At 41.5% G+C, this 23390-nt stretch overlaps 1 protein-coding gene across 3 annotated transcripts in view; it reads right to left on the bottom strand.

Annotated features, from left to right (window-relative positions):
- bach2b (BACH transcriptional regulator 2b) overlaps positions 1–23390 on the bottom strand; it is a 96160-nt gene that overhangs the window by 8382 nt on the left and 64388 nt on the right. For all 3 annotated transcript variants that reach the window (XM_085432930.1, XM_085432927.1, XM_085432929.1), the window contains one exon: positions 14424–15935. In XM_085432930.1, the coding sequence (XP_085289056.1) occupies positions 14424–15935 (1512 nt within the window). The remainder of the gene's footprint in view (positions 1–14423; positions 15936–23390) is intronic.

Genomic DNA, 23390 nt, shown 5'->3' with positions numbered 1-23390 from the left:
CAGTTAGTTAGCCATCAGCAGTGTTTCCTTCTCTTAGCTTGGTCATTCTTGGTCATGACCTCATCTAGTTGCAATAACAATTGCTTCTTTAACCAAAGAAACAATCAGAATCCTCAATGTGCAGCAGTGAGCTTTAGTTGTTTATAATATTTTTCTGGATGTTGGGTGTCGAAAAATCCAAAGATGACATTGCCGGAGCTGCTCTCGTCCCCAAAATAAAGGGAGTATTTGGCAGACATGACCTCCCAAAAACAGTTTGAAGTGACAACAGGGCACGCTACAGCTCATGAGAAGTTTGCAGAATCATTGGATTTTCAGCATGTCACAGCAAGTCCTCAAAGCCCCCAGACCAATGCTTCAGCTAAAAAGACAGTTTAAACTACAAATTGGATATGCACAAAACCCAGAGAGGACAACAAAGACCAGTGAAATACCTACAATCCAAGAGTGACCCCTAGAACAAATTGCAAGCAAAGAAAGCGGCATGCCAATGATGCCAGAGGTTTCAGTACAACAAAGATACCAAATCTTTGTTGTACTGAAACCACAAAACTACATGCTGGAGCGCATATCTGGGTACAGGAGCTCCCGCAATGCTTGTCTACCTGGACCCGATCACATCAAGCCCTAACAAGATATGTAATACAAGTAAATAAGTCCTTGATCTATAAATCACTGAAAGCAACACATACACATATAATACATGTTCAAAAAAGGGGAAAAAAAAAAAAGAAATCAGTTGTATTTGCATGTTATGTTTTCTTGTGATATACTAAGATCAGTATCTGTGCTATGGTGGATCTTACTGTAGCTTGATGCGATAATATAAGGCTGGGTAAACAAAAATGTGTAGGTGTAATAAAAGCTGGACCTGGATTTACTGGATAGACTAGAAGTCATGATACTTGGTGTTCAGTCCTGATGCCAGTCACTGGGACCCAAACCACCCTAAGGCTCCAAACCAGTGTCTGTCTGTGCCTATTTCCTGGAATATAAAACCAAAGAATAGCAAAAAAGCCAAGACTCTACAAAATGGGAGAAGAAAGTTTGTGGATCAAGAGTACCTGACCAAATCTCATGAATAGAAAGACTCATACCAGCATAAAAAAAACCACTTAAAGAAAACGGACTCCGTTCCCAGATGCTAGGGCTCAGAGTGTTTTTTCATTTACATTGGCACACCTGAGCCAATGGAGGAAAAAATGAAAAAGAGGGGAGTACCTTCAGATTGTCTAGGCGTTAAGAGCAACGTAAAAACTACAACTACGGGGAAACTGAGATATCACTCCTGGGAAACAGAAGATTTGACATCACGCCAGTGCTGATAGAGCCACATCAAGTAGAAGTTACGGGGATTTCAAAGAAACAAAGACACTAAGTGAGTGTTCCCTGTGTCTAACTGACACACCAATCAAGAAGGTTCGACGATTGTAATGTAATGTCAAAGAACATGATCACAAAGAAAGAACGAGAATAGCCAACATTTTCTGCTGTACTTCCCATGGTTTCATAGACCATACTAGACACTGTCAGTGCTACTCCTCAGCCTCCTATTAGCCATATCTATGGTATTAATTTCAGAATTCTATGTCGCCTTGTTCTCAAGTTATCACACTCACAAGGTTTTCGGAAAACTTACCCTGACCTTGAGGTCAAGATCACTGAGATTTGAACGTGTCCAGGAGTTTTAGTAAATGCAACTATGGTATCAATTTGAAGTTGAGTTATTACAATCATAAGATTTTCAAAAAACTTGACCTCTGACCTTTGACTCTTATTTATTTAGTTTTGAACTTGTGTAAGATTTTTTTGTAGATGCACCTATAATAGATGATGTTACGTTGTTCTCAGGTCATTGCATTCACAGAATTAGGTGCCCACGCTGTCCACCCAGCAGGGTGACAACAATAACTCATTAGCCTTTTATGGCTGTGAGGTAAAAATGAATACATTGCCTACACTAATATTTCTTTTTTAAATCATGATTAGCTAATAAACCGCTTATCAGCAATAATTAAAGGAGAAATGACAATTGCGTCCTTTCTGTTATTGTAGGGTCTTTACCTTGAATATTAAGCATCTTGAGGCGACTGCTGTTTTCATTTGGGGAGAGCAAGAATCAAGGATTAAATTTCAGGCATTAGGGCTACATACGGATACAGGGGGGATGTCTGTGCTTTGCATGGAGGATTAGCACAGAGAAGCACAGCTGTGCATTTTGACTCACTGGTGTAACCCTAATTGTGAAGTATTTGTCATGGTCCTGGGCCATGTGGGCCCAGTATTCTTAGTTTTCATGTATTTTTGTATTTTGTTCTTTATTTAGGCCATGCTTCCTGGGTTGATCTGTTACGTTGTTCCTTATGTGTTTTCCCTTCGTGACTCTTACCCCCTGTGTGCCCCTCTGTGTATTTATGAGCCCTCGTCTCTCTTTGTGTTTTATTCTATGTTTTCCCCAGCCCGTTATGTCTGCGTTCTCCCCGTGCTCTCTCTCCTCCTGTTTGAACCTCTGTGTACTTCCTGTTTTACTTTGCCCATCTCCCATCAGTGTTACGTTCACTCCTGCCGTGTCTTGTTATGATTATCAGTGTCACCTGTGTTCCCCGTGTGCATCCACTTCCCCTGATCATCCCTCATGTGTATTTAGTCTCTGTGTTTCATACAGTCTGGGTCGCGTCGTCTGTGTTCCCACCCCCTGTGTTCCGTATTTCCAGCCATAGCCTTTCCATAGTTTGTCCAGTTTAGGTTTCTGTTGAGCTACTACTCATATGCTGCCTTCACTCTGTTTTGTTCCTTTCATCAGCCATAATAAAAGGCTCGCTTTTGTTTAAATCCACTCCTGCATCCTCGCTTGTGTTCGCACCTGGGTCCACCATACACATTCCCGCACGGTCTGCCTCCGCAGACCGTGACAGTATTTAGATCAAAGATAAATAAATATACCTTTCCAGTCTTTATTGGGACTGGAAATAAAAGCTTCCAAGAACTTATCTATCTCCACTGCAACATCTTCAGGCATCTAGTAGAAAGAATCCAATAACTTAAAAGCTGAAAGAAAAGCATGATAATTCCACTGGGTGGCATTTGACACAGTTTACCAGTAAAAATGCATAGATGGGTATTTCTTCACCTAAATGTATAGTATTACATAGTTTACGGTTAACATGGAACACCGGACTGTTTCCTCAGGAGACTTAAGACTGCAAGTACGTGAAAGTACTTGGATATCATACCAGTCTGGGACAGAATACTTAAAAAACTAACTTCCGCTTGTTTGTTCATTATGAATACTATCACCATCTTGTTCTACTTAGGGGCTGGCAATGAGTTTCTGGAAAAGAATATTGCCTTTCCCTCTTGAGAGACTTGTCTTTTGATATGACTTATGAGAACCCTCTGAATATCAAAAACAAACAAACAAAAAACGAATGAACAATAAATAAATAAACCAAAGGTGGACACAAATGAACCGTAAACCTTCTGTATAGTTATTTGACTGATGTGACTGACGTTTACTTTCTCTTTGAAAAAGTTTATAAAAATAAAGTAAAAAAACAATACAAAAATGCGGAAGAATGCCTTTAATGTTTACGTATGTTAGAACTACAAAATAATATATATCGTGTAGTTCCTAACTTTGCACTGTTTATTTTCTTTAATGATTTAAAAAAAAAAAAAAAAAGTTTCAAAATTTTAAAATTGAACGTAATTTAAACCCCACAACAGTTAACAATAAAATCTTTATTAATATCTTAAAACTTGGCTTTTGTTACACATCACGAGATTAATGAAGGATTACATTTTAATTTACTGGTAATTTTGAAATTAATCTACCAGGTAAACGATTCTCTCTCTGGGTTTGCTTGCTGTCAGACAGTTTCTAAATCTGACCACAAGATGGCAAAAAAGCCCCACTCCACACGCCTGAGAATAAGCGACTTGGTGAGATTTCAGCTCTCTGTGCCTCATATTTAACACACAGCACATCCTCAGCAGATGGGGCAAAGGTGATCCAAGAAAAGAGTCCCCCTCCATCTGTCCCCTAGTACCTGGAAGTGTGCCAGTTTGACAGATTGAGAGGGGCAGTGACTTGTCAACCTGATCTAAATCAGTATCAGGTGAACTGTGGGTGCATGAGTATCTGCACTACTTAGCAGCAGTCCTCTTATGCTGCTGAACAAAAGAATTAATGTGCTAAATAGATCTTTAAATAGGCCAGGAGAATCAAATCCAGAAAGCCACCAGAAGCTTGGTCGCTGATATGACAAGAAATCAAGGTTGTATCTGTTTATTCTCTTTCTCTCAGTCTGGAGAGCAACAATAAGGCAGCCTCTCTCTCTTAGGTGATGGCAGACCTTACAATAAGCATATCACAGGCAGATCCACCCCAGTGGTATCTGTCTGCACCAGAGAGCTGTAGCTTTAGGCAGTGAGGGAAAGAGAAGAGGCATAACAAAGAGCCAGAGGAAGACAGCCAGAGAGCTTGGCAGGGATGAGAGGAGTTGCAGCTCTCCCTTTCTCCTCTCCCCTTCCCTTTCTCTCTCTGTGGCTTCCTCAGTGGAGCACAGGAAGAACAAAGTCAAACAAAGGAGGAAGAGACTAGATAGAGATGCAGCTCCATGCTTCTACTATACTTGGCCGATGGGGCTCGGCAGATGCTCCCTTGAGACCTTTGGACACTTAGATGACTACAGACAGAGGTACGGCAGAGGCAGCTCACCTCTGTTTCTCCACCAGATTGTGTACAGCGGTGGCTGAGGCATCACCTGGTGCAAGTGCTGCACTCAGGGGGATAAAGCACTGTGCCTACCCATGACAGAATCAAAATGACTTCTCACTGAAGAGCGAATTTAGATCTCAGTCTGTCTCTAGGAGAGGAAAAAGGTTTGAGTTTCCTCATTAGAGGTACAGCCCTCTGAGCTGCCAGGGACCCTCATCTCGACTCGACATCTGCATGCAGACACATGAATAAATAATAACGCAAGCTTTCAAGGCCACACTCAGCTCTGTGTGCTCCTCCAGGGCACGACAACGCCTCAAAGACAAAAACAGACAGACCTATGAAACATCAGGAGCAGCCAGGTTCACACAAAGCCAAGGGCAAGATGACTCCTCGTCTATGATTAGAAGGATTATGTACCATAATGTGGAACGGACTGATATTTCTATGTGGCACACAAGCTATTTAAACTACAAGCCTAATTTAACGATTTAGTGAATTTTTCTATGTTCTTTGTATGTAGACTCAATAATTAACCTGACATTCATGTCTTTGGACCGTGTGCTGATTACTCTAGGATCTTTGGCCAAAACAGGCGAAGAAGAACAAGAGGGAAGGGGATGCCATGACCTTGTAATACTTTCTTTCTCGACTACTCACTAGTACACAGGGGATGGATAAATATAACCACTCCACCGCACTAACGAGTTCAGCAGCACAGCCGGGATGACAGAGTACGCTTCAGCCATGGTCATAAATTCACAGCCAACTGCTCTGGATTTACATTTCTTTGCAGCTCTCCTCCCCACCCTTAGTCTACTTCTCTGGGTCATTATGCTGGAAATGGGGTACAGAGTGAAAAGTAGGGCTCATCTGTTATCAGCAGCGGTGCGGTGCCAGGCATGGGCGACGTGTGCTGTTAAACAATAATTGATGTTCCAGTCTCAAATTCAGGATACAAATATTACTTATGTGATGCTTTCGACTAGAGAAGAGACAAGTTCTCTCACAAATTTGGAGCGTCTGCACACCATGCACTAAAATTTGTCTGACTGCTTATACTGTTGTCTTCAGTGCAACATCACCCTATCTGTCTGCTTCTCTGAATATGAACAATCCAGAACATGAAAACAGCAAGATGAACATGACTCAATGTCTTTTTAATGATGTGAAATGAGGCAGATAAAAAAAATTTAATAAAATAACAATGAGCAGGTGGGTACTCATGTCAGCCTAACAATACTGCCATACAATTGCTGTTGTTTTTTTGTTTTGTTTTTTTACATTTGCTACAGATCAGTATCAGTCTCATGCCAGTGCCTTCAGTGTAAAGCAGGATGTGGTAATTTACTTTTTTAATGTTGCAATGTTGAAGCTCTTCATTTGAATAAACACCTCCAACTTCTTAGAGAGTTAACCAGCTCTGTGCCAATGCCAGAATGATAGAAGAAGACAATTACTGTCTGGCCTGTAATATTAAACTGCATTTCCTTTTGTCTCCACTAACTACAGATGTTGCCAATTAAGCTATTTGATTCAATTCGATGCAATTTCATTCATACAGTGCCAAATTACAACTGCCACCTCGAGGTTCTTTATATTTTCGGGTAAAGACCAAACAACATCAGTGGGAAAATCCCAACATTCAGATGACCTCCTATAATGAAGTAAATGACCACAGTAAGAAGAAAAAAAATCCCTTTTAACAGGTGAACGTGAAACATTACACACGCTAAAATGCAATCAGTAGGTAAAATTAGAATTCTTCATTGGTGTGAGTTGTTAATTTTTCCAGAAATCTCTTTGGCTGTAGTGATCTGGACTGAAATAATAATATCTGTATTAAATACATGGGCACGACTGGGGCTCAGGAGGAAGAGCAATTTGTTGGATTTTATCGAGAGCTCAGTGGTTTGGTCCCTGCTTTGTTCAGTTACACTTTGCAGGTCAAAATGTGAATGGGCAAGATACTATACAACAAAAAAATGTCCCCAACGTGTGTGTGTGTGTGTGTGTGTGTGTGTGTGTGTGTGTGTGTGTGTGTGTGTGTGTGTGTGTGTGTGGGGAGTTAAAAAAATGGTATAGGATAAAGTTGATTTGATTTCTTTAGTTTCAGCAACACGCAGGTACCATGAGGAGACCTGCCAGCCAAGCTTGAGTGGGACACCTCGATGGATGATCCCCAGTGGGACAGTTCACTGTGGTCTGCGTTCCACCTGCAGAATCCACCACAACCCTCACTTTACTCCTACACAAATGTATTTGCTCTGGAAGTTTCTTTAAAAGATAAAGCAATTTCCTAAAATTGTCTCTAGTTGATACCTCTGGCATAAGTCCGTGTAATATTTGCCTCTCATGTAATCCAAATTAAAATTGGATTTTATACTGGAATGTGCAGTTTATAATTCTGCATGCGTTTAATTAATCCCATCTCACATGCTTATAAATTAGATTGTAGAGTAGAATTTCCCATGCATGCCATTAGTCAGCATTTAATGAAGATCATGATAATGTTGAGACATTCACTGGTAACTGTTCTGCCCCACTCTGAGCACTCTGCAGTGCCACTGCAAATTAAAAACAATATCAGACATTTAACTGTCAAAATAATGAGTTGCAGAGGAAACAGATATAAAGAAATGGGTTGGCAAATAAGAAAAGTGTGTCAAACTTCATCACAGAAAATCCAAAAACAAACCTTGTAGTACTTGACACTATTACTGGGAATGTGGGTACAAAACATCACAACACTGGTTTGCCAGTGGCTAACAAGTCAACATTGCAAGAATTCTGCAGTTTACCATTGGATGCTAAATGTCTCTGTGCTTCCAGGACCTATGCAAAGCCTCAAAGACGAGAGTCACTGGAGTCATTTCTGTGTCCCAGACAGCCCTGTGTTTTTAGATGTATTGCCCGTATGAAGCATGGAAAGCAATAAACAAACATCCTCCTAGTTGAAACAAGGCTCTCCCATTTTTGCCTACGTAGATGTTCTTACCATCATATTTCTGATTCCATTACAACATTAAACTATAATTCCAAAGAGTACTTTATTTCCAGTTGATGCTAATGTACTGCCTACAATTGCCTGGAGATGGTAAGGTAACAAAGGCACCAGTTACAAAAATTTAATGTGGCATCTTATTCATGTACTGGTATCACTATTGCATGCGCCTAAAAAACAGCTCCAAAGATAACATTATGAATGGCAAATCTTTATTTAGACCACAGCCACATCATATCTAGACTAGAGTAAAGTTTCTTTGGCATTTTGCAAGAGGAGCGGAACTGATATTAAGGTCTGTGCATTTCCTGTCCTATTTTATGTGTTGCCTGACAGGAAAAAAAATATCAATGTGCTGATGTATCAGGACTACTTCCTTATTCCTCCCACTAGCTCTGAGATCAATATTTGCACTGCTGTGGCCAGACTATACGCGAGAATGAGCTTTACGCCCACACCACAGCCAGAGCTGGAGGTCTGACAGCTACAAGGAGACAAACTGGGGTACTAATGCTGCTTGCGCCAGATGCATGATACATGCTCAGCTTAGATAGTGCTGCTAGTGGAGATTTGCCTGCACTGTCATAAGCAAGTAGGACTGTGGCAACCAACACAGCATTTGAGTGATCGAAATTCTCAGGTCTCTTTATTAACTCAACTAGTGACTAGTCGCGTGGTTTTGGCACGCATACAGCAAAAGAGCTCAAATCAAGACCACTAATGTGATCGCTGCCAATAAATGCAACAATCAGTGACACAATTTCATTTATTAAATATGCTACGAATCTGGCTATGTTCTCCCTGTGTTTGTATGGCTTTTCTCCAGATCCTGGAAAAAGTGAGTGGTCCTGTGAGAGGCTGGCAACACTGTCAGGGGTGCACCCTGCCTCTCGCCCTGTGGCAGCTGGGACACTTTTGTCATAGATGTTTAAGATCGAGCTCACTTTAAACAGTTTGTATTCTGTTTAGTCTACAGAAATGCATTATATCTCTTAAATGATATGCTTGTAGCGGCTGTTATATGTGGACATCAGCTCAGAAAGACAAGCCTACATCTTGATTTCAAAAGTATTTAAAAATACATTAAAAAATTATCTTGATCATTTATTTCAAACATCACAGTTGAAATAAATGGATTGTGCCCTGTGTGATGTGGTTATTACACTGGACACATTATTAATGAAAAAAAAAAGGCAGAGTAGTAGTGAAACTGCTGGTTAAACTTTGTATATTTGGTCAACCAAGATATTTTTCATACTTTTGCCATTTTTAATTGATGTTGATTTTTTTTATTTCACTAGATAATAACTGCTTGCTTTGGTTACTCTGATGGTGACAGAGCGCCACTGGTGTGTGGCTAGTTGTGTAGTGCGACTTAAACAACGCCGTACGCTGTATGTTCCAATTTACCATTTGGAATTGAAATGTAATTTTTAGGCTGTTCTTCTGGTTTTATAGCTCAGTGCTATAAATTAATCCCATGTTACAGTGGCATATTTAGCAGGCCCTTCAAAGGCCCATAAATCTGATGGTAGAGGCTGGTATGCATCGTGCAGTGAATGTGATTAACTACTCATAACTGCCAAGCTGCTTTATCTCGCAGCTCTGTTTGTGCAGCAGAACAAAATTCTTTCCACAGTAAAGCACAATCCTGTCATGTAGCTCCAAACCTTGCAACGCACTATCTCGCTCTGTGAAATGAATCACCATGGCAACACTCCACTATCTCTCTCTCTCTCTTTTTGCTCTCAAGTTCAACAAAACCAATTCTGCCTACACTTCAAGCAAATATCAGTGAATGTCATATCATAAGACATGTGCTCTTTTGGAGCCTCCTGGAGCCAAAAGGTCATAAGTTCAAACACTGGAGCAAAAAGACTGTACAATCCAGCTGTCTGGGGAGTGTGTCACAGCTTATTTGAGATATATACAATTTAGTGCTATTAACAGCTACTAATCAAAGGTAAAAAAAAAAAAAAAAAAATACAATACAATACAACAGAATATTTAGAAAGAGACACTTTGGAGATGCAATGTTTTCACCTAACACAGACAGACAATCATTTGCACTCAAATTCACACCAAACAGCAATTTGGAATTACCAATTAACCCAACTCGTAACATGCATGGCTTTGGACTGTACCCAGAGCCACGCTAACACGAGGAGAACATGGAAAAGGCCCTGACCACACCGTGGATCTAAGATTCAAAGCGAAAATCGAAATTTTGCTTGTAAAAAACAGCATTTTTAGGCCATAAAGTTTTTCTCTGAGAACTGATTTTATTATCTTTCTCTCAGATGGGAAATCTCCTCCATGTTATTACACCAAGACTGGACTTTTTCTGAGAATTAAAGAGTCTATGAATGATCTTTACCGGGTAAACAACAGTTGTCTACATTTAGGAGTCTGGTAGACTGAGGGAGGAGGATGTGAAGGGATGGGGTGGGGTGATTAGAGGATTTGCTGTTATGCTTGTCAGCACTGTTGAGCTGTGTTACGGCTCCATCATGAATGTCACACCTACTCACTTCCAACTCACTGCAACCCCAGACAATTAAAAATTTACTGACACAGGACATTGTAAAGTAGTGGTTGAAATTACTTTGCAATATGCAAAGCTTGGTAGAAGTGTGGCCAAAGGGGGCCAGGTGAGGGTCTCTCACTAAACCTTTACTGTCCGCTATCGTTATCATATCAGTACCATATCATATAAGTGGGTAAAATTACAGATCAGACAGATCTATAAAAAAACTATTCTGTCCTTACGTAAATGAAACTACAACAAAATAACAATTCAGTTTTAGCCTTTGGGGATGCACAATAGCAACTGGCTCAAGGCCCCTTATAGGTAAAGACATTAATACAGAGAAATCCCTAACAATGGGAAGACCTCCCTGAGAGCAAGCACTTTTAAATTTCATCTGGATTAAACAGGGAGCAAATGCAGAGAGTATGGGAGAAACAAGCTCTCTCTTTCAAGTCCCTGTCAGTACCCTCACTCTAGCATTTTGGATCAACTGAAGGCTTTTCAGGCACTTTTAGAAGCTCTTGTGCTTGTTAATAGCAGATGCAAAACAAAATATCTTTAGTTTTGAATATGGACTCCCTCAAATCTGCCTCAGTGTTAGTACCACTGGTGGTTACTCACTAGACATTGGACGTCGGCTAGATGTGCGGACTTGTCTATATATTGGTTCTGTTGGACTACGACCAATTCTGGACATCTGTACAACATCCAAACCAGGTCCACAATTTGGACGTCCAACCATGGCCCAACTTTGACGTCAGTATAACGTTAACCATTTGAACTTTATACCAGGCCATTTTTTTGGACATCATCTGGACATCCATGATAGATGCAGGGAATTTACATGATTAGTAAATATAATATTTTTTAATTTACAAATATTAACAATGTTGTTATCAACATGATACATATGAATATGGATTATTTATAAACAAACACAATTTATTATGTGTTAGCCTGCTAAATTATTCAGTACCCATGTTTCTTTGTTGTTGTTATTTTACATTTTCCTGTTTGTCTTTAACTGGTTTATTTTAATTAATAGTCCAGTATGAACTGGACTATCTGCTCAACAGTCTTGTTGATACACACATTTTTCAAGCTGCCTGTGAGAGGCTGAGGAGATTTCTATTTGAAACCCACTGTGGAACTGCTCACTTTTGTTTTTAGCTCAGGTGCCTGCCGTATCTTGGAGATGTCCGCTGATCACACCTTTACACATAACTGTTTCTTTACAGAAAACATGCCCTCCACCCTCTGGAAACATGGCACTACAGAGCCTATAGAAGCAGTACAAAAATGACGTCTAGAATGAGTCTGTTTGACTTTGAAAAGACGTCCACAGCCACACTTTAGCCTGTACACAGAGGTCGTACAATAGAGGCACTTTGGACACTAATTCCCCCACCTCTCCCCCCTCCATAGAGCCATCACCACCTTCAAACTGTTCACCTACAACACCCCCCTCCTCACCCCACACAAAAGAGGATTTCACACCACCTCCTCCCACCACAACTCTTCATATTCATGAAGCAGATGTGAGGAAGCAGTTTAAGAACCTGAATGCTCGGAAAGCTCCCGGCCCAGACGGCGTGTCTCCTGCCACCCTCAGACACTGTGCAAACGAGCTGGCCCCAGTGTTTTCTGGCATTTTCAACTCCTCACTGCAGGCATGTCATGTGCCTGCCTGCTTCAAGTCCTCCACCATAATCCCTGTCCCCAAGAAACCTAGGATCACTGGACTAAATGACTACAGACCCGTGGCTCTGACATCTGTGGTCATGAAGTCTTTTGAGCGCCTAGTTCTCTCCCATCTCAGGACCCTCACGGCCCCCCTCCTGGACCCCCTGCAGTTTGCATATAGAGCCAACAGGTCTGTAGACGACGCCATCAACATGGCCCTACACTTCATCCTGCAGCATCTGGACTCCCCAGGAACCTACGCCAGGATCCTGTTTGTGGACTTCAGCTCTGCCTTCAACACCATCCTTCCAGACCATCTCCGAGACAAGCTTTCCCAGATGAATGTGCCTGATCCCATCTGCCGGTGGATCACTGACTTCCTGACGGACAGGAAGCAGCATGTGAGGCTGGGAAAGAATGTCTCGGACTCCCGGACCATCAGCACCGGCTCCCCTCAGGGCTGTGTTCTTTCTCCTCTGCTCTTCTCCCTGTACACCAACTGCTGCACCTCCACCCACCAGTCTGTCAAGCTAATCAAGTTCGCAGATGACACCACCGTTATTGGGCTCATCTCTGACGGGGATGAGTCTGCCTACAGGAGGGAGGTTGAACGTCTGGTGTCCTGGTGCAGCCACAACAACCTGGTGCTGAATGCCCAGAAGACAGTGGAGATTATTGTGGACTTCAGGAAGCACACAGCCCCACTCCCCCCCATCATCCTGACTGACACCCCCATCACCTCTGTGGACTCATTCCGCTTCCTGGGTACCACCATCACCCAGGACCTGAAGTGGGAGCCCACCATCACCTCCGTCATCAAGAAAGCCCAGCAGAGGATGTACTTCCTGAGGCAGCTGAAGAAATTCAACCTGCCAACACGGACGATGATGCAGTTCTACACTGCAATCATCGAGTCCATCCTCACCTCCTCCATCACCGTGTGGTACGCTGGAGCCACTATCAGGGACAAACAGAGACTGCAGCGTGTTGTGCGCTCTGCTGAGAAGGTGATTGGCTGCAGACTCCCATCTTTGCAGGACCTGTACACCTCCAGGACATTGCGGCGTGCAGCTCAGATCTCAGCTGACCCTTCTCACCCTGGACACAGTCTGTTTGACCTGCTCCCCTCAGGCAGGAGGCTCCGGTCCATTCGCACCAGAACCTCTCGCCATAAGAACAGTTTCTTCCCCTCTGCTGTTGGACACATGAACAATAACCATATGACTGTTCCCACCACTAACACATGACCCTACGCTGTGTCACTGCATCATTCCATGTTTGGCACTGATCACCACCTGCACTCATGTATATATCTTTCAACGTAGCACTCTTAATTCTTATTCTCATGTATATATCCCATGTATATCTCATGCACATATCTTTCTACGTAGCACTTTTAATTCTTATCCCTACTTTTATTTTTTTTCATGTCTATTTAAGTGCTATTTATGACACCATGTTTGCACTGAAGCACCGCAGCAATTTCCTAATGTTGTAAACCTGCTCAACATTTGGCAATAAACCCCTTTCTGATTCTGATTCTGATTCTGATTCGTACAGACGACAACACTAGACCTTCAAGAGATGTTGAACGAAAAAAAGACCTTGCCTGGTGTTACAAAACAACCTCTTCAGTGGACCAAAATTGGATGTCCAAAAATGACTTATAAAAGATGTCACTCCAATGACAGCTCTAAATGTTAGACTCATGACACACATCTCTGAAAATGCATAAAATGCATCTATAATATCAAAGCACGTCTAGGTCAGAGACCGAATGATTAACTAAAGGCGGCAGCTTTATTGCTGGAGAACATTCGAACATAAAATACAAGAAAACTAAACTAGGAACTCAAAACAAGAAGCTCAAACTAGAAAACTGGGAAACAGAGAACCAGAAGCACGGAGGAAAAACACAGCATGGTGAAGGTACAATGCAACAAAGGGCAAGGGAAAACACAAGGCTTAAATATACAAGGGAGTAAAGAGGGAATGGGAAACAGAAGGGAAACACAGCTGAGACTAATCAGACATAACGAGACAAGGGGAAGCAAAACTAGATACACTGACATAGGGCACAGAATTTCAAAGTAAAATAGGAAACACAAGACAAGGACAAAGATGCAGACTAGACACTGAGACAGAGACACGACTGACTGGGAAGACAGAAGGAACATGGAGACAAGAGTGACAAGACGAGGAACACGAGAAAGGCAAAGGAACAGAAATATAACACAAGCAGAACCAAAATCCGTGAATAACAATAATCAAAAAATACAACTAAAACACACAAAACACTGGGTCACAGACCCACTACCGTGACAGTTTGTGCTGCTGTAAATCTTGCTTGCAACATTCCTTTTACTACACAATGATTTAATGACCGCTAATGGAGAGCAGGTAAATGCAATATAATTAGTGTTGGTGGACTTGAGTATAATAGTTACACTCTGTGTTAGATGTGAAAAACAATGTTTTATACTCACCTCTGATCCTTGCTCCTGCACGTGGCAGGACTCGCTGTCTCCCTCTGAAAAGGAGCCCGACTCGTCACTAGAGTTGGTGCCATAGGACTGCTCACATTTGATCTTGGGCCTCACCTGGTTAAAAACAACCTCCCCTCCTACACTTTGCTCCTGCTGGTCCACATTGAGACAGCGAGCCACATTAGAGCATGGCGAAGAAGAAAACTCAAACTGGGGCAGGCTGCAGGGAGACCCTCCGCTGCCATCCTCTGCGTAGGAGTATGAGGAGCAGGAGCTGGAAGTTCTGGTGCGAGTCTCACAAGGCGGTGAGCGCGGGCATACTTTGATTGGCACTGGGCAGCTGGTGTTGGGCCTAGGGCGGCACAGGACTTGGGGCTCAGAAGAAGTGGTGCTGGGACAATAGGACTGGGAGGTGGGTAGGGAATGGCTAGCTCCAGCCCACAGCCCCTTTGTCATGTGCTCAGAGAGCTCAATCTCCAAAGAGTTCCCAACAGGGTAGGAATGCGCTGGGTTTCCCAGGCGATTGCAAGCCCCTGAGGAAAATATGACACTGCGGCGGTCGATTTCAACTTCCTGTTTGCAAACCCCATCGCAGGAAGTTGATTTGTGGGACAAACTAGCAGGAAAACCATCCACCTCTTTTGGGGATGCAACAGATAGAGCCACCTCCCCAGTGAAAGGGCCTAAGTCTTTTGTATGATCTCCCTGAGAGTTTCCTTTGTCCTGTGGGCAGATAAGTCTGTTGGCGAATAGCTGCTGTGACGTGTTGGGCAGACTGGAGATGTCAACTCCTTTCTTGAAGAAGGCTCGCAGGCAGGAAGGGGACTTGGGTCTCTTGGTTCTTTCTACAGATATAGGGTTATCCATCTCCATGGCTATTATGACATCCGTATCCCTGGCGTCCTGCTCATCCCCTGACAGGCACAAAGGAATGGCCTCTTCCTCTGCCTGTGGTTCCACTTTGATCTGTGCCAAAGGCAGTGTGCCCTGATTTGCCACTGCCCCACTAATGGTGGTCTCCTTTAATGTGCTTGGAAAACCTGAGGTACTGGTATGTGAGGAGGAGTCATTATTGTGCTTGTTGCAAGCCCACTGGTATTTCCGGTATTTGGGGCATCGCGGCAGATCCGATGCTCCATGGCGATCGAAATCTGGCCGGCTATCTGTGAAGTTACCAGGCATAGCCATCGTTAGCCGATCGTTGTCGGGGTCTCGACACGAAGTAAGGGCATCTGCACAATGTCGGGCCATGGGGGAGGTGGGCCTTTCTGCTTCTGATTGCATGTTCTCATCCTCCAAGTTATTTGCTTCTCCTGCCACCTTGTGGCAAAGCAGCAAGCCGTCCTCCTCACTGCGCAGCTGAGCTTCCAGGAAGCGAAAGCATGAGTCCTCGAGGTTGTGCATGCGCAGGAATTCAGCACAGCGGATGACCTCCTGAATGTTTTCTCTGCTGAGTAACAGCTTAGCAGTGTAGGCAAACTGCAACAATGGGGCGAATCCTCTGGCAGTGACCTGCAAAAAACAGGGAAATTGCCAGCATTACTATCAGCGCAGCTATTGTTCAGAGCACTTGGAGTGTGGTGAGACAAACTGACAGCTCCAATGACATACAAAAACACTGCAAAGTACTGGTTAATCTTTTTATTGGGCCAGCACTGAGCATTCTATACAGAAGTAAAAGAAGATCTGGTGCTATACTGGACGTAGGTACGTTGTGTCCATCTTTGTGCTCATAATACCAATCTGTGGGACATTCCAGCATCAACACGTCTGCTCCACAGTCATACAGAGTTGGCTTTGCCTACAGTCCTGCTACTGCTGTATTTGCAAAATTCTTATTTGCATTGAGATGTATAAACACATGCAGTGGTTTATGTTTAGTTACCTATTTTTACCCTTGACATGAGAACTATAAAACAAAGAGATAGCTGTACTTCAAAGCTATATGATAGTAATTTTTAAAATAATTAGCAATGATCTTCACAAACTGAACAGTAGATCATAGCGAAAGTTTCAATATTGATAATAAATTAATACTTTTTGGATAATAATACATAAAAACACTTTTCCTTTCACATTTTGTATGATTTCCGCCTATTCCCATTGTCACTATGTGGCATTGGCTAATAGAGGGAAGCTTTCCATTCCATGTTTGTATACTTTATGGAGATCAGCATTAGATTCACACTAGGTTGTGTTCAGCTCTTTACTCTGGCTCTACCAACCAATTCCTGCAGTTTTATCCCAGGTTAGGTTAGGTACATGCAGGTTAGGTTACTTCACTGGTGACAAACACAGTGAAGGGAATGTGATAGAAGCTACTTTTGAGTGTCCATTAATGTAAAGTCTTTAGCAGATGCTTGTAGATGAAAAGCATGAGTAACATAATATGGGTTTAATAAGCCCAGTGTTTAGTTGTTTAGCTGTCTTTGCTGGGGGAAGCAAGAAGCTAAATTACCCATGGTATTCGGTGTGCTCGAATAGCAGTAGCTTCCAAAGGTGCTGCAGTCACTGTCAGACACCCCAGAGAGCAGCAGCAACAATCTGTTTTTTATAAGGACTGTTGGGGAAACTGCTTTGACTACCAGTGGCTTAACACTTTACACTGGACTGGTTTTTATATGGCACTTTTCTACTCTTCCTAGCATTCAAAGGGCTTTATACAAGACACCTCATTCACACCTTTAACACAAGAACCTTTTTTTTTCTTTTTTTAGCTTAAATGCTTTCTAATATTCACACACATTCACACTCCGATGGAAGCATCAGAGAGCAACTTGGAGTCAGTATCCAGCATCTAAGGATATTTATTAGTAGAGTGGAGCAGCCAAGGTTTGAACCACCAACCCTCCGGATTTTGGCTTACCCAGGTAACTTCACCCTGGGTTTTCTGCACTACAAATGTGGTTCACTTCTTACAAGGGTAGATCCCCATGGATTTTTATTCTTTGTTTTCTTTTTTCTTCTGTTGGCGGCGAACAAATTTATAATAATTTTATTGTTCGTTATGATCCAAAAAAATGACTACTGTACTTGCTGACCTCACATCAAATTTGTACTAATTTGGAACTTTATATTTAGTCTTTACTCTCAAACCCTAAAACAGCACATAGTCTGCAAATGAATGAAGAAGAAAATAAAAACTAAAACTGTCCGGAGCCGGTCATGTTCAGAATTTGGATTTAAAATCAGCTGAAAGAACCAAATTTTCTATGATTCTTTAAAAAAAAATAACAGTATAAAAATACGTTGTTGCACTTTACCAAAACCACAAAGTGCACTAAATGTGGTATATTAATGCTGTGTTCTACTGAATTCTACTTACCTCTTTCATACTCCTGGCAACAACAATACAGCAATACCTAACCCTCCTAATCAGTCACATTCATTTCACTTTGATGTGCGACAAACCGAGGTGATTTCCATGTCTCTTTTATCAGGCTGTGGGACAGTAAGCTTCAGTGTTTCAGTGGATCCACTTTACATTTTCAGAGCACTTTACATCACCTAAGAACCTAAAGCAACTAAAGCTGTTCATAAAAAGTAGTTCAAACAACTGTAAGAATATCAAATTGACAATGTACTTGTAATATAAACTAGATAGATAGATAATATAATACAATAAATATAATATACCAGCAAATAATGCCACTCAACTGAGTGTATTTCAGACTAAAAGAAAAAAGACACATAAAACAAAAATATTTAACTTTAGTTGTTCATTATGTCCATTACTCAGTTAGCTACTCTGCAGAAAGAAGTCCAAGTAGGAGCAGTGTAGTATGTACATGTACATATATCTTGAGCTCATTTGTTGTATGGAATGAAGAAGATACAAACTGCCATGTATCGGGGTTTTTATCAGTCCAACAAGTACGAGCTAGCAGAACAAATGTCAGAGAGAGTCTTACTCTTGCTTTGGATTATTTCTTGTTATACTACAGACCAACATATTTACAATTTAAGAACTTCCTAGAGTTTTCTAGAATTTTCCACTGCTCACATCCACATAGTTTAAATTAAAATTAGTGATATCTTTGGCACACATCAGTGATAAATCAGTAACTATTTTAGGTTTCAGGTTCTTAACTAAGGACACTTTAGCATATAGACTGGAAAAGGTAAGTCTACCTCATGAATTACAGCACAAGTATGTATTTTTTTTATTAGTGGGCTATACAAACTTGTAATCAAATGTAATCAAACCTGTAGAAAATATAGAAACCATACTAAATAAAAAAATCAAATGTTTTGCTGGACTTAGTATTGTATGTTTGATTCTTTTCTGTGCTTATTACTTAGATGGTCAAGTTGGTGTATTCCCTCCGTGTTTTCAATTTTGTTTATTTAGTCTCAGTGTGTTTATTTTATTTACTCAGTGTTCCTGACGTTTCCTTCTACGTCATTCCTCTATGCTAAGATTAGTTTTGCGTCTGCGTTCTCCTGTTTCATTATTGCTTCTTGCTTCCTGTTGTATTTTGGTGCCATTTGTCATTTTTGCATTGTGTTTATGGTAAATGTATGGGTTCTTATACTCCTACTTCTCTACTCTACTTGAGACCACATTAACCAGACCACATGCCCAATTAATCCATTCATACCAATTTATACAAGCGCTTTTTTCTACACCTATTTGCTTTCTATCTACATTTATACTCTGATAAAACCATTGGGGAGCAACTCGGGGTTCAGTACCTTGCCCAAGTATACTTTAGCATGCAGACTGGAGCAGCCAGATACTGCACTGCTTGTTACTGGTTTGCGATTGATAACTAAATTTTATATTTAAAAAAAGATTGTAATGAAATGAAATACAGTGTAAAATGTTTATTTCATCACTAAATATATTAATGCAGTGTATGTTTTCAATTAAAGTTTATTACAGGTTTCCAAAAGATAATCCTTATTTGGGATTTTATGGAAGTTACATTTTGACTATTATAACAATAACATTTCATCTTTCATGGATCACTCTTCCTTAATTAAAACAAGTCTCTCTTACGACTAAATGACTTCACACTGTAAAAGCTCAACATTCTTCTCCAGAATTTTCAGCTGCCTTTTGCAAGTTTGACTTGCATAATTAGTTTAACTGAGTTTCTCTGTTGCTGTGACATGATTACAAATAGTCTTGTTTATGATCGATAGATATAAGTGTTTAGAATATGAATACCCATTACTTAGGTTACACCAATAATTTATTTTTAAAGTTGTTTTTTTTTTTTTAAATGTGCACATTATCACAGTTTGCAGAAAAAAAACACTGCCCCAATGGTAAAAATTAGGACCAATCATTTAACTTGGCGGCTCTGCAGCTCTTAAAGATACATGACCAGCTGTCACAAAGTCAGTATAGTAACACATTAAAGCAGCACCTGGAGTATTTTCCATCCACCTGAGGAAGCCTGTACTGAGAACAAGCACAAGTACAATCAAAAGAAAGATACATATACAAAAGATGTGTGAATTCTATAATATTTTAGTTTATCTGGTGACTTCTAAGACAGGTAATGGATGATGGTTTATCCTTTTCAAAAAAAAGGTGTCTGCTTATCAAAACTTCAGCACAGTCCCAGAGTTGTCACAGAACTTTCAAGGGTCCTCAACACTGGATTAATGTAAATAGTTGGTGTAGATGTAGTAATAGTTTTAATAGTTTTAAGAAACAAGAACACATTAGTCAGGATATACCCTTAGTTTAAGAATATATCCTGTACCTGCAGGGTACAATGCAACTGCGTCTGGAAGCTATCCCTGTTTATCCAGTCTCCAGATGCCTCTGCTGCAATGCGCCTTAAAGTGGGTTCCTGCTCAACAGACTTCTGAGCACAATCACTGACATCAGTCATTGTTAAAAGCAAACTGCTGATGCTGTATCTGTGATGGTGAGTGTGCCTCTGCTAGAGTAAGTGTGAGTGCGTTCAACTGTGACAGATTGGGGTGGAGGGAGGGGCTTTGACTAGACTATCTGCTAATAAGCACAGCACAATTAATAAACAACATACTTCTGTATTTATCCAATAATGAACTTCAATAATGACAGACTGTGTGTCTTTTACACTGCTTCCGTTCTTGTTGCATCTTAAATCATCTTGATGACAGTATGTTAATTTCTGCATTATAAGGCTACTTTACAGATTTATTATCATAAAGTCACAATTCTGTAGGATAAGAACTTATCTGCCATTGCAGTGAGATAATTACACTTGTAAAAACTTCAAGGCAACAAAAACAAACCATGAACCCTACTCAAACCTCAAAAAGTAAAATAAAGTGCTATATAGATGTATTGTTAAAATGTTGGTGTCCACTTTTGTGCTTGCTGTCTGCTCTGGATGTGGCAGGATTGATTTCACTTTTGGCCAAATAAAAGGCCAGTTTTTTGTTGGAACAATCTGCCTCTTGTGTCCTGCACCTTTACACTCTGCACATCTGCTGTGATAGTGGCAGCCTAAGTGAGGCTGAGTGGCCGGCCTGCTGCATTAACAGCAAAGTTGCTGGAGGAAAAGTGCTGAGTGAACTAGGAATCTATTTTCAGCTAGTATCAGCAGCTGCTGCCTGCAGGAGCACATCTTTATGTGTGCCCTGCACCATATGTGATTACTCCACTGTTACAACCAGCACAGCCACTTAATGAAGGAATGTGTAAAAGGAGCAACAAAGGATGGATGGAGGGAGGGAATAGATACTGAAGGTATATAGAACTAGCACAGAAGAAATGAGATAAAGAGAGACTGTTACTATTGGTAACTAGCTGTTAAAGGGAGAACAGTAGGGGAGGGAAGAGAGCTTCCTTCTCACTGGTGCTGCTAGCAGCTGAAAGTCATGGTAAGTGTACAACTTAACACAAAGAAACAAATTAATCAGTGCAACAGACTGGGCCCATTTTAGGGTAACAGCCCTGCTTTGCATCAGAAGTGGATAGATCATACATTACAGGGCAGAAAATTACAAGCAGTGACAAATCATACACACACGGACAATTCACATGGCACCTTTAGGAAACCTGCCAAATATCCTTTCATAAACTAACAATAGTACACCGGCTCTCTCTCCTTCTGCCCTCACCCTGCACTTGCTCTTACTTTCCTATAATTTATTCAAATGTCCTCCAGTGAATTCCTGCATGTCATGCATGTTAATGAGGACATGGCATAGCATCACAATGAGTGTTTCCCCTGCAAAAGAGAAAAACACTCCATCTCTATTGGTGACAGTAGCTTTTGAAGGAACCTGGCATTATTCTCTGTGTGCTCAAACAAACAGTAAGAAGCCCTAATGGAAATGAAACAGGCCCTTTACTGTACGCTGAGATGACATAAGATAAATCTGAGAAGTGGGAAATTGAGATGGAGATGGAGCACAAAGCTGCAGCATAAACGAATACAATAAAACTATGCTTGTACCTTGCTTTTAGTTTCACTACCCCTTGTCACATTATGAGATTTAGTTCAGCTGTGTCTTGTTTTCCCACTTCCCCTGATAGTCTGCTCAGAGATACTGAGTACAGCATCTCTGTAATTCTGAGACAACTGGTAGCATAAGGAAAGTGTCATCCTCAGTAGCAACAGAAGCTCAGACGTTCCTGGTGCTGAGCTGTGGGGAAGTATACCTCCCCTGACACTGGATTAAATCAGATAGTGTATGTCTAATCTGCTGCCAGTACAGCTTACAGTACAGGCCAGACACTGGGAGGACATGACCTCACCTCCACTGTTTAAGACACAGCAAGATTGTGATTATAGTGTTGTTTTCTAAAAAAATGTAGAAAACCGAAATAAAATGCTAGGAACATGACATTCAGCAAATGTTGTTTATTCACTATGCTTCTATAGAATACTTGCTTAGCCCAAACTGATGGAATGCCTGGTTATGGAGGTTAAAAACAAAGACCATAAACGTGGGGATTATACTCCTCTACTCTCCCTGGCACACTCAAAACAGCATCTTAGGAATGATACGTCTTTGCTATATCATTTCTCATCCTGGCAGAGAAATTGCCCAAAGTGCCAGTGTAGCTTTAGTCCCTTTGCGCGTGTTGCGATGCAGTTAGGCAGTATTCTCCTGAACAATAGGTGTCATCACTCTTTGCTACCACTAGCACTTTGTCCCGTACTGCCTGGCAAAGGACAAAGGACAAAGCTGTTGGCATATTGACTACTTCTGCCGGTTGTGCACCTCTTGATTTTTGTAACTTGACACATTGTCCTGCTGCTATCGTAGCTGGGTTGAATACATGTTGATTTTTACCAGCATTTTAATGATATGTCAATACCAATTGCGATCGTGGCTCAAGAGTTGGCAGTTCATCTTGTAATGGGAAGGTTGCCAGTTCGAGCCCTGGCTAGGACAGTCTCGGTCGTTGTGTCCTTGGGCAAGACACTTCACCCGTTGCCTACTGGTGGTGGTTAGAGGGCACCCAGTGTCCGGCAGCCTCGCCTCTGTCAGTGCGCCCCAGGTGGCTACAATGTGGCTGCCATCACCAGTGTGTGAATGTGTGTGTGAATCGGTGGATGACTGAATGTGTAAAGCGCATTGGGGTCCTTAGGGACTAGTAAAGCGCTATACAAATACAGGCCATTTTACCATTTACCAAAGCTCAGAGATTCACAGATTAAACAGAGTGAGATGTTGCAGCAGTTTGAAAAGATGAACATTTGTGAATGGTGACACTTCTTGTTGAGGGCAATACTGCAGTGGCTACCTGTGGCACAATGGCGAGCTTAGATTGATTTGTCTGGGTGTTGATGCCTCTGGTGGCATTTGAATACAACGGGGCCCAAATAGAGGCTCCCTGCTGTATCGAGGGGGTTGGGTGAGCACTACTCCCACTGAAGCTCATTCCCGTAAAGCCGCCTCTTCATCTCCTAATCCCCATCTTTAAGGAAGGCAGGGGTCTGTCTCTGGGCTCTTACTACCACCATCTGTCTAACAAGCTATATATGTGATTGTTCAGCGCCGGTGCTT

Source organism: Copadichromis virginalis, linkage group LG15 (genome assembly GCF_057382275.1).
Source record: "Copadichromis virginalis isolate Kocher_CV1m ecotype Utaka linkage group LG15, C_Virginalis_male_GT1.1, whole genome shotgun sequence".
Taxonomy (NCBI): Eukaryota; Metazoa; Chordata; class Actinopteri; order Cichliformes; family Cichlidae; genus Copadichromis; species Copadichromis virginalis.
The sequence above is the reverse complement of the archived record's forward strand: the minus strand, read 5'-3'. Positions and strand labels throughout refer to the sequence as shown.